This window comes from Trypanosoma theileri, assembly GCF_002087225.1.
Source record: "Trypanosoma theileri isolate Edinburgh chromosome Unknown TM35_Tth_150_V1, whole genome shotgun sequence".
Taxonomy (NCBI): domain Eukaryota; phylum Euglenozoa; class Kinetoplastea; order Trypanosomatida; family Trypanosomatidae; genus Trypanosoma; species Trypanosoma theileri.
This window is the reverse complement of record NW_021639992.1, coordinates 1-10644: the sequence shown is the minus strand read 5'-3', so window position 1 is coordinate 10644 and position 10644 is coordinate 1. Positions and strand designations below refer to the sequence as shown.

General features: G+C 43.0%; 6 protein-coding genes across 6 annotated transcripts; all 6 read right to left on the bottom strand.

The window, feature by feature from the left end:
• Positions 1 to 2: 2 nt before the first annotated feature.
• On the bottom strand, positions 3 to 965 carry TM35_001501050 (uncharacterized protein; the record flags this gene model as incomplete). The annotated part of the gene is made up of 1 exon (XM_029031920.1): positions 3 to 965. A coding segment is annotated over one exon (963 nt), but the record flags the coding sequence as incomplete, so codon positions are not given.
• A 561-nt stretch (positions 966 to 1526) lies between these two features.
• On the bottom strand, positions 1527 to 2672 carry TM35_001501040 (uncharacterized protein; the record flags this gene model as incomplete). The annotated part of the gene is made up of 1 exon (XM_029031919.1): positions 1527 to 2672. One exon carries the CDS (start codon positions 2670 to 2672, stop codon positions 1527 to 1529), a length of 1146 nt encoding a protein of 381 aa, XP_028876790.1.
• Positions 2673 to 3351: 679 nt separating this feature from the next.
• TM35_001501030 (uncharacterized protein) lies at positions 3352 to 4746 on the bottom strand (the record flags this gene model as incomplete). The annotated part of the gene is made up of 1 exon (XM_029031918.1): positions 3352 to 4746. The coding sequence occupies one exon, from the start codon at positions 4744 to 4746 to the stop codon at positions 3352 to 3354; it is 1395 nt and encodes a 464-aa protein (XP_028876789.1).
• Positions 4747 to 5426: 680 nt separating this feature from the next.
• On the bottom strand, positions 5427 to 6590 carry TM35_001501020 (uncharacterized protein; the record flags this gene model as incomplete). The annotated part of the gene is made up of 1 exon (XM_029031917.1): positions 5427 to 6590. One exon carries the CDS (start codon positions 6588 to 6590, stop codon positions 5427 to 5429), a length of 1164 nt encoding a protein of 387 aa, XP_028876788.1.
• A 536-nt stretch (positions 6591 to 7126) lies between these two features.
• TM35_001501010 (uncharacterized protein) lies at positions 7127 to 8260 on the bottom strand (the record flags this gene model as incomplete). The annotated part of the gene is made up of 1 exon (XM_029031916.1): positions 7127 to 8260. One exon carries the CDS (start codon positions 8258 to 8260, stop codon positions 7127 to 7129), a length of 1134 nt encoding a protein of 377 aa, XP_028876787.1.
• Positions 8261 to 8939: 679 nt separating this feature from the next.
• On the bottom strand, positions 8940 to 10118 carry TM35_001501000 (uncharacterized protein; the record flags this gene model as incomplete). Its single annotated transcript, XM_029031915.1, has 1 exon — positions 8940 to 10118. The coding sequence occupies one exon, from the start codon at positions 10116 to 10118 to the stop codon at positions 8940 to 8942; it is 1179 nt and encodes a 392-aa protein (XP_028876786.1).
• Between the last annotated feature and the right edge of the window lie 526 nt (positions 10119 to 10644).

Sequence of the window (10644 nt, the reverse complement as noted above, 5' to 3'; positions counted from 1 at the left end):
GAACTGCTGATACTGCTGCTGCTGTCTGCATCACCCTTCTTGTTGTTTGTGAGTTCAGGAGGAAGTGTTGTTGTTGTTGTTGTTGTGGTGGTGGTGGTGGTTGATTCCTCATTATTGTTTGTATTGGGAGAGTCAGTGTTCGTGTTAGCTGAGTTATTGGTATCACTGTTATTCTCCGTAGCTGAAGTAGTGGGAGATGCAGAAGAAGGTTCTTTTACCGGAGCCTCTTGGGGTTCTGTGTTGTTCCTCTCTGCATCGTTTGTACCATTCTGCACCTGAGAACTCTGTGAAATTTCAGGTGACTGTTCCTGAACCGTGTTTTGGGAGATGTGTGTACTGTCAGAGTTCACTGTATTTATTTGATTGGCAGGTGGTTCTTGGACGCTATCGTTATTTGTCGATTCACTGTTTGGTTTCGTTTCCTTGCTTGGCGGGCTCTCTACCTTTTCCCCTTTCTCTGCATTCTCAAGTTCAACTCTGCCTACTGAAACTGTTGAAGAAGAGGAGGAAGATGAAGCAGAGGCATCCGCACGGTTATTTTCTCCAGTTAGCACTGAGTTAGAAGATGGAGGTTGAGAAGAATGGAGATTATCTCCTCCTGATTGTGGTGCTTGATGATCAGTTTGAAGAGTACGTTGACCCCCACCACCCAGAGGAGTTGCTTCTTCAGCCATTGTTCCTAATTCAGGACCATCACCTTTATCCTCCGTCTCTCTTTCACCATCTCTATGTGTAGGATCACCAATTGTTTCTTGTAAACCCAGTCTCTGTAATTCTGCTTGTGTTTTCTCAAGCGGAACACCAGGTTGACCACCTCCTTTAGCACCACCACCCAGAGGGAGGTCAACGCTCTCTTCAGATTCAGGATCATCAGCCAACACTAGACTGCAGGAAAAGCAAAATAAAAGAACCAAAATACACGACACACGGGGCATCATCATCATCATCATCATCATAACGGCCATTATCACTCTTCGTCTTGTTGTTCTCGTCACTTGAACTCAAAAGGTCTAATGCTTGGAGTGTTGAAAACAAAAACGAAGAAGTAGAGAGAAAAGAGAGACACTAAGTCAGTGCATTTTGGGCAAAAATACTCATAGTGAAAAATAAAGAGAAAAGCATCAAATAAACAGTAAAGCAAGAAAAAGAAATATCACGCTTGTATGATAATATATATCCATTAATAGAACACCCCACAATACCCAAATAAGAGAGAGCCTCCACGAACACACACAATACCCCAGAGCTCTAGTTTATATATTAAATTGTTGTACATAACATGTGCACGTAGAAAAAAAGGATGCCGTCAATGAGCAGAACAGCCCAGTTTACTCCACTCACACAACGGAAAAGGCAAGTAATGGAATTAAAACAACCAACACACAAAAGCAAAAGAAAAGAAATTCGAATTAAAAGAGAAAGCTGGTAAACAGATTATTAATTTATTCACCCATGGGGTATATAAGCAATTATGTTGATGTTAGTTTAACCATTATTATTAGTTCTCCTCAGATGAGTCCCACTGTTCAGTACACGGTAGCAGAGAACAACACAGCAACAATCAACAGCGGTGCTGCAGTGCGCATCCACACAGAACTGACACTGCTGTCAGCATTGGCCTTGTTCTGTACAGTGGAAGCAATGCTGTTGCTGATCTCTGCATTGGGTACAGGAACAGATGATAAAGTGGTGGTTGGTGCTTCGGTGTTAATGTTGGTGGTGGTGGCTGCAGAAGCATCGTCATTTCCTTCAGAGACCGCGGTGGCAGAAGGAAATGTTGTTGTTGTTGTGGCGGTGGTGGTGGTCGATTCCTTATTATTAGGTGAATTGACACTGTTTGAGTCCCTGTTTACAGAGTTGTTGTTCTCTGTTGTACTTGCAGCTGGAGTGGTTTGGTTGGCTTCACCTTCCGCGTTAGTTGCACTGCTGCCGCTGCTTCCAGCTTGGTTGTCCCCTGCAGCCTCAGCCTCAGTTCTCTCGGCAGGTACAAGTGCAGGTGCAGGAGAAACAGCAGCAGCAGGAGAATGGCCAGAATTAGTACCAACACCGGGAAGGTTACTATCAGAAGCAGCAGTACCAGATGCATGAGAAATAGCATTACTTTGGTGAGCTGACTCCGACACACCATCCTGACCACGTGCTAACTCAACTGTTCTTTGCTCACTTTGTCCTGCCATTGTTCCACCAGTCCCTCCAAGTTGCTGATTTTGTTCTTGTTGTGTCTGATCCACTGGCTCACCGGTCCTCCCAACATCCTTTACTTTTGCCTCAGGCCCAGGAAGCACAACTTCGTTCTCCCTCAACTGATTCTCCCTCCCTTCCTCTCCACTATCCACAGAAGTTAAACGAGAACCTTTGACACTCTCAAAACCAAAGCCGCCAGGAATTTCTTGACGCCCCAACGAATCGTTTCCTTGACCACTAGTATGTTGGGCCACAATATTTGTTTCGCCTGGCTTGGCTAAATTTGAGGACTGACGATTATCATCTCCAACTGGTATGAAACCCACAATTCGAGCCTCAGTGGCGATCACATCAGTAAAAAAAGCCATCTCCGCTTTTGGTTGTCCACCATTAGTAGTAGTAGCAGCAGCAGCCGCCATGGTATACCCGCAGGCGCAGCACAGCACAACGGCCAACACACACATCACACGGCTCATCATCATCATCATAAGAGAGGCAAGGATTCGTTGCACGTAAAAACACTGATCTAGAAAGAAAGACAATCAAAAAGCAAAAAAAAGAAAGTAATTGAAATATCAAACATGTTACGACACACAAATCGATTACCACTATGGAAACTCACATCGTGAAAGTAAAACCTACCAGTTAAAGAATGCAATACAGCGCAATAACCTCAGTAAGAGTAAAAACAAAAAAAAGCCCACACTCACAAACTTCATAACAAATGCTCAACGAGCCAGCAAAATCATCAAGCAAATAAACAGATATTAACCATTAGCCCAATTTATCCAGTAAACACACAAATACACCAACTATGGGTGTAAGTCTATATGTGTCTATATACGCAATTATAAATATAAATTCACCTGTTATTATTACTTCCTTTTCCTTTCACTGCAAAAAGCAATTCATCATCATCATCACAGTGCAAGCCCAGGTGCACACAGAGAGAGAGTCTCCAAGAACACACACACACAATGGAGTAGCAATAATAATTATTATAGGATAAACACACAAAGAGAGCAAAAACACACAAAACACAGTAACATTAAGAAACAAAAAAAGAAAAGAGAAATTACCAACAGGTGGAAAGATTAGTTAGACTGTAGGGATGTATACAAAAGAAAAGAAAGGATGACCTGAGTCACACCATCACCACCATCACAATCAGCACACAAGAATACAGGCCAGTGTAACCACAATCAGTAGTGGTACACGCACCCACACAGAACTGCTGATACTGCTGCTGCTGTCTGCATCACCCTTTACATTTGGCATTATGTTGTTATTGCTGATTCCAGGGATAGTAGGAATTGTATTGGTGGTTGTAGGTGAAGTTGAGATTGATTCCTCGTGACTGTTGGTATTGAGAGTGACAGAGGTCGTGTTCGCTGTGGTATTCCCTTCTGCTGATGCAACGGCAGTATCGACACCATTTGTTGATTCATTCTCTGCCGTCGACACATTATCAGTGGTACTTTTGGGCTCTGTGCTCGTGTTATTTGGTGTGTTTGAATCATCAGTAGATAGACCAGATTGAGTTCTTTCGGCGGATTGCTGTTGTGAATCTCTAGTAGGATGTGGTTTTGAGTCAGCAGTGACATGGGAGTCAGTACTTGTTGTACCTGTGGCATTTGGTTCTGTATTGTGGTTATCTTGTTGTTGAGGACCGTGTGTGGTTTCCTTTATCGGTTCCTGATTACCCTTAGCTCCAATCACACCTGACTCACCTTTGTGTTCACTGTCGGAAGAATCTGTTTCCTTTTTCTGTGTGTTGCCTTCACTAGGCTGATTGCCACTGACACCTTTTACAGGAGAAACAGGAGATTGGAGAGTTTCCGGTTTACTCGCATTCACAATATTTGGACCTTCTAATGTGACACTCGTCTTTCTTTCCATCACGTTTTCCTTCCCATCCATCATGTTACCCTCCAAAACACCATTGTGAGCTTTAGTGAGACTGTTGGGTACGTTAGGACGATTCTCAATCGTATTGGCTGCAGGACGCATATCACGTTGACCAACAACAACTCCTGGCTGACTAATACCACCATTAAGTTGAGTTGAAAGAGACATATCATTAGAAGCGTGAGAAAAGGCAGGACCAGCAGGACCAGGGACAGCAGGTTTAACAGCAGGACCAGGATTATGTGGAGGAGGTAACGGCGCGTTGAACGTATTAAAGAGAACATTAGCACCAGGATTACCAACCATACCAGGAACACTAACAGGACCAACTCCGCCAGGAACACCACCAGGACAAGGCACACCAGGATTAGGACAAGCGCCATTAGGAATAACAGAAGAAGGCTGACGCATTTGGTGGGGACCAGGAGGAATAAAAGGAGGTTTACCGACACCAGCAACAGGAGGCCAACCACCATGTTGGGGATCTAAAGGATTAGGACCACCAGCAACACCTCCGGCAAATGCAGCTCCACCAGGGACACCTGGAGCACCAGGATTAATATTATGATGACTAGCCATCACGCATCCACAGAAGCAGTACAGTATGAGAGCCAGTAAGCACAGCAAGTGACCCATCATCTTCTTCATAGCCATAATAATGGTAGTGGGTTTCGCTTGAAAACTCTCAACTAAAAAAAAACAACATGACAAATTAACAAAAACAAATAGAATCGAAAAACACAACCGTGTACAAGTAGTGAAGCACAGACGAACGTCAACATAGTACAAACTAAAAAATCAGAAACATAGCACTACAGAAATTTAACTCAGTAAAGGTAGAAGCAATAGGACATCCATATCATCATCGACCCCGGCAGTAAAGCATCGAATGCCCCAGCAAACCATAAGCAAACAAAAGATATTAACTATTAGCCCAATTTACCCAGTAAACATAGAAATATAACAACTATGGGTTTAAGGCCACATGTGTGTATATACGCAATTATGAATAAAAATTCATCTGTTATTATTATTATTTCCTTTTTCCTCATTGCAAAAAGCAATTCATCATCATTATCACAGTGCAAGCCCAGGTGCACACGCACAGAGAGAGAGTCTCCAAGAACACACACACACAATGGAGTAGCAATAATAATTATTATAGGATAAACACAGAGAGAGTAAAAACACACAAAACAGATTAACATTAAGAAACAAAAAAAAGAGAACTCCCAACAGGTGAAAGATTAGTTAGATTGTAGGGATACATGCAAAAAAAGAAGAAAAGAAAACAAAGGATGATCTGAGTCACACCACTACCACCATTATTACAATCAGCACAGAAGAATACAGGACAGTGTAACCACAATCAGTAGTGGTACACGCACCCACACAGAACTGCTGATACTGCTGCTGCTGTCTCCATCACCCTTTTTGCTGTTTGTGAGTTCAGGAGGAAGTGTTGTTAATGTGGTAGTGTTATCTGTATTACTTTCAACACCTTCTTGGTTGTTTGTGGACTCCCTCTCTGTAGATGCAGTGCCGTTCTCTGTCAGTGTAGTTTCAGATTCACCAGCATTACCTGTATCAGGTTTGTTGGAAGAAGAAGAAGAAGGTTGTGTTGCTTTATTTCTCTGGTTAGCTGCAGTTTCTCCTGTTATGTTGTTTCCGCTGTTTCCAGTTTGACCGTCAGCAGCAGCCACACTACTCCCATCAGCAGGAGAAGCAGGAGTAGGAATAGCAGGTTCAGGACCACCAGGTGTTGGATTATTATGTGTAGGAGGAGAAGGATGAGAAACTGCACTGGATGAACTAGAACCTGAACTCCCACCAGAAGAACCACCAGAACTTTCATCCACTTGACCAGACTCAATAACACTACCAGGTTCCACTCTACCACTATTAAGAGTGTTATCTGTATTTGTTTCCGTAGAAAGTTCAGAAACAAGTTTAGTTGGCTCTTCAGGAGCATCAGAAGAACGAGAAGAAAGCTGTTTAGCTCGTTCATCAGGAGAAGACTCTGAAGAACCAAGAGAAACTTCAGGTACCTTTACTCCAGTGGCACCTAATGGTTTGCTTAAATTTGCACCTCTGTGTTGTTTGACAAGATGACTTGCTTGTGATATCTCAAGTTCTGAGTCAGCCTGATCCGGTTCTTGACGTCTTTTCACTTCTTCTTCATTTTCAACTTTCTTCTGTTTAAGGTCCTCACCACCAGATCTGTGAGGATCAATGGTTGTACGACAACCATGAGAATCCGAATTATCACAAGGTGGAGACTCAGCAACATCTTCATCATACACAATCCAACTGCCTTGTTCACCAACATCCTCCGCAGAAATAGCACGACGAACAAGAGAAGGAACACCAACAGTGGAAGTTTTAGTAAGGGCATCAGAAGCTTTAGGACTATCAGCCCATACTAACCCACAAGCACAACAGAGTGCAAGAGTTAGTAAACAGAGCAGATAACACCTCACCATTACAGCCTTTGTCATTGTTGTGGTGTACTTCAATAAACTACAAGAAAGAAGAAGGAAGAGAAGAAAAAAAAGAGACACACATAGTGAGTGAATGCAGGGCACAAATACACACAGTGGGATAGAGAGAGAAGCAGTAACTACAGTAAAGCAACAAGAAGGAATAGCATTCTTTTCTGATAATATGTACCCCACAATAGAAAAGAAAAAAAAAGATAACACCACAATACCCAAATAAGAGAGAGAGCCAAACACACACACAATACCCCATGGCTCTAGTTTATGTATTAAATTACTGTAAACACACACATCTGTGTACTAGCAAGAGATGTATACCGTCAGTGAGCAGAACAGCCCAGTTTTCTGAACACACACAACGGAAAAAGCAAATAATGGAATTAATAAGAAAAAGAACACACACACAAAAGAAAAGAAATTCGAATTGAAAGGGAAGGCTGGTAAACAGATTATTAATTTATTCACCCATGGGGGATGTACGCAATTATGATTATGTTAGTTTAACCATTATTTTCCCCTTAGATGAGTCCCACAGTTTAGTACATGGTAACGGAGAACAACACAGCCACAATCAGCAGCGGTGCTGCAGTGCGCATCCACACAGGACTGACACTGCTGTCAACATTAGTCTTCTGCTGTACAATGGGGGCAATGCTGCTGATCTCTGTGTTGGGTGCAGGAACAGGAGATGGAGTGGTGGTTGGTGCTTCTGTGGTAGTGTTCTCATTGCTCGGCGGAGTAGTTGTATTGGTACCGTGTAGGGTGTTTGTGACAGTAGTACCTGTGGCTGAATTATATTCTTCATTTTGTTGTTGTGTTGTAGTCGCAGCCGCCTCCATAGGAGGATGGTTACTGGAATTATCATCATTGCGTGGACTATTTTCTCCGTTATTTTCAGACTGAGATTGTAGGCTGCTTTGGCTGGAATTATGGTTTTCAGATGAGTCCGCAGTTGTATTCGTACGTCCAGCTGTTTGTGCGTGAGGTTCATTTTGTTGTGTGCGTTTTAAGGCGGCAGCATCTGTAGGTGTTTGTTCTATAGCCTTATCAGAAGGTCTCTCTTCTATAACTACAGTAGACAAAGGTAAGGGGTCAGGCATTTCCTGCGGCGGAGCCAGTGCGTTCTCCTCAGTCATCCCCTTCTTGAGCTCAGAAGCTTGTTCATCACTTTGGTTCCTCAAGTCTCCATCGGTTCCTTCCAACTGATGCGTCTCTGTTTGTAGTTGATGAGGATCCTGAAGGGACGTTGAAACCGTTTCCATCTCCAGCTTCTCCTTCTGCTTCTTCTTCTCTTGATTCCTGTCCCACTCAACTTGAAGAAGAGCAGAGTCATAACTTCCCAAAAACGCCATCACCGCCTTTGGTTGTCCATTAGTAGTAGTAGTTGTTGTTGTCGCTGCTCTTGCGTTACGCTGGCTGCAGAGGTCTGCGTACTTCCCACATGCAGACACACGGCTGCCCGCATCGCATGTGAGCCACTCGCTCTCAGCAGCGGGGCGTACACGCAGCGCACCGCCGGCCCCGCACGACACCTCCACAGCCCCACGGGATACACCACGGCCACTGGGACTGTCATTATCAACAGCAGCAGCAGCCGCCATGGTATACCCGCAGGTGCAGCACAGCACAACGGCCAACACACACATCACACGGCACATTATCATCATCATGAGATAGACAATAGTTTGGTTCACGTTAAAACACTGACCTAGAAAGAAAGAGAATAAAAAAGTAAAGAAAAGAAAATAAATGAAGTATCAAACACGTTAGGACACACAAACATCGATTACCACTATGGAAACTCACATCGTGAAAGAAAAACCTACCAGTTAAAGAATGAAATACAGCGAAAAAACCGTAGTAAGAGTAAAAACAAAAAAAAAAGCCCACACTCAGAAATAACTCAAAAAAGGTTGAACCACCCAGCAAAATCATAAGCAAATAAACAGAGATTAACCATTAGCCCAACTTACCCCAGTAAACACAGAAATAATCACCAACTATGGGTGTAAGTCTATATGTGTGTATACGCAATTATAAATATAACTTCATCTGTTATTATTATTATTTCGTTTCTTTTCCCACTACAAAAAACAATTCATCATCATTATCACAGTGCAAGCCCAGGTGCACGCACACAGAGAGAGTCTCCAAGAACACACACACACAATGGAGTAGCAATAATAACAATTATAGGATAAACATAGAGAGCAAAAACACATTAACATTAAGAAACAAAAAAGAAGATATTCCCAACAGGTGAAAAGATTAGTTAGACTGTAGGGATAAATGCAAAAAAAAGAAAAGAAAACAAAGGATGACCTGAGTCACACCATACCACCATTACAATCAGCACACAAGAATACAGGCCAGTGTAACCACAATCAGTAGTGGCACACGCACCCACACAGAACTGCTGATACTGCTGCTGCTGTCTGCATCACCCTTCTTGTTATTTGCGAGTTCAGGAGGAAGTGTTGTGGAGTTTGTTGTGGTTGATTCTGTATTTTCTGCATCACTTTCTTGGGTGCCTGTTGATCCAGTTCCTGCAGATGGAGTATTATTCTTAGTCGCCATAGCATCAGAAACATCGGAACTCCCTGTGGCTGAAGTGGGAGGAGATGGTTGTGGTGCTCCACTTCCACCTTCAGCTGTAGGCACATCAACACGCTCCTCAGCCGTAGGAGATGTAGAAGTAACTGGTCCATCAGGAGCTTGTGCAGGAGGAAGAGAATGTTCACTATCTTGTCTTGGAGTTTGAACGGAGTCTCCACGACCAGGTTGATTTTCTGCGGGCTTATGAGGCCCTTCTCTTCTCTTTGGATCCATGTTAGACATCTCTTTTTCTTGCATCGCTTCTTTCTCTTTACGTGGAAGTTCCCCAGAAGAATCTGTCAGTGTTTGACTATCTCTTCCAAGTGTACCCCTATCTACAGTGGATGGTTGGCCGTGACCACCTAGACCATTATTCCCTCCACCACCTTGAGATTCTGTAAGAGAAACGGTAGAAGGATCAAGAGAACCAAGAGAACCAGTCCCAGATGAAGTACCACTAACACTAGGAAGCTTAACACCAAGATGTTTATCTCCCTTACTGAGATCACCTTGAAGACCAGCAACAGCATTAGCAGGTGGTTCTCCTTTAACAAGAAGGCCTGCTTGTGGTTGAGAAACACCAGGAGGAGCAGGAGGACGAACAGAAGGACATGTGGTACTGGAAGAACCAACAGCATCACCACCACAAGGAGACTCTTCATTAGTGAGTAAAGTAGATTCCTGTACCTCCACAGGTGATCGCGCCTCTTCTGCCAAAGTACTCTCTGCTAATGCTTTTGCTTCTTCACTTTTCTTCTCTTTCGCCGATCCACTATAATTGATCTCGGGATAAAAACTTCCCAAAAACGACATCGCCGCCTTTGGGTGTCCATTAGTATTAGCAGTAGTAGCAGCAGCTGTCATGGTATACCCGCAAGCACAGCACAGCACAACGGCCAACACACACATCACACGGCGCATCATCATCATCATGAGAGACACAATAGTTTGGATTGCGTAAAAACACTGACCTAGAAAGAAAGAGAATAAAAAAGTAAAGAAAAGAAAATAACTGAAGTATCAAACATGTTAGCACACACAAATCGATTACCACTATGGAAACTTACATCGTGAAAGTAAAACCTACCAGTTAAAGAATGCAATACAGCGTAATAACCTCAGTAACAGTAAAAACAAAAAAAGAAGCCCACCATCATCATTGCCGCAGGAGAAAAAGCAAAAAAAAAAACAGCAAAACCACAAGCAAAGAAAAAGATATTAACTATTAGCCCAATTTGCCCAGTAAACACAGAAATATACACCAACTATGGGTGTAAGTCTATATGTGTGTATATACGCAATCATAAATATAAATTCATCTGTTATTATTATTTCCTTTTCCCTATCACTGCAAAAAGCAGTTCATCATCATCATCACAGTGCAAGCCCAGGTGCACACACACACAGAGAGAGTCTCCAAGAACACACACACACACAATGGAGTAGCAATAATAATAAT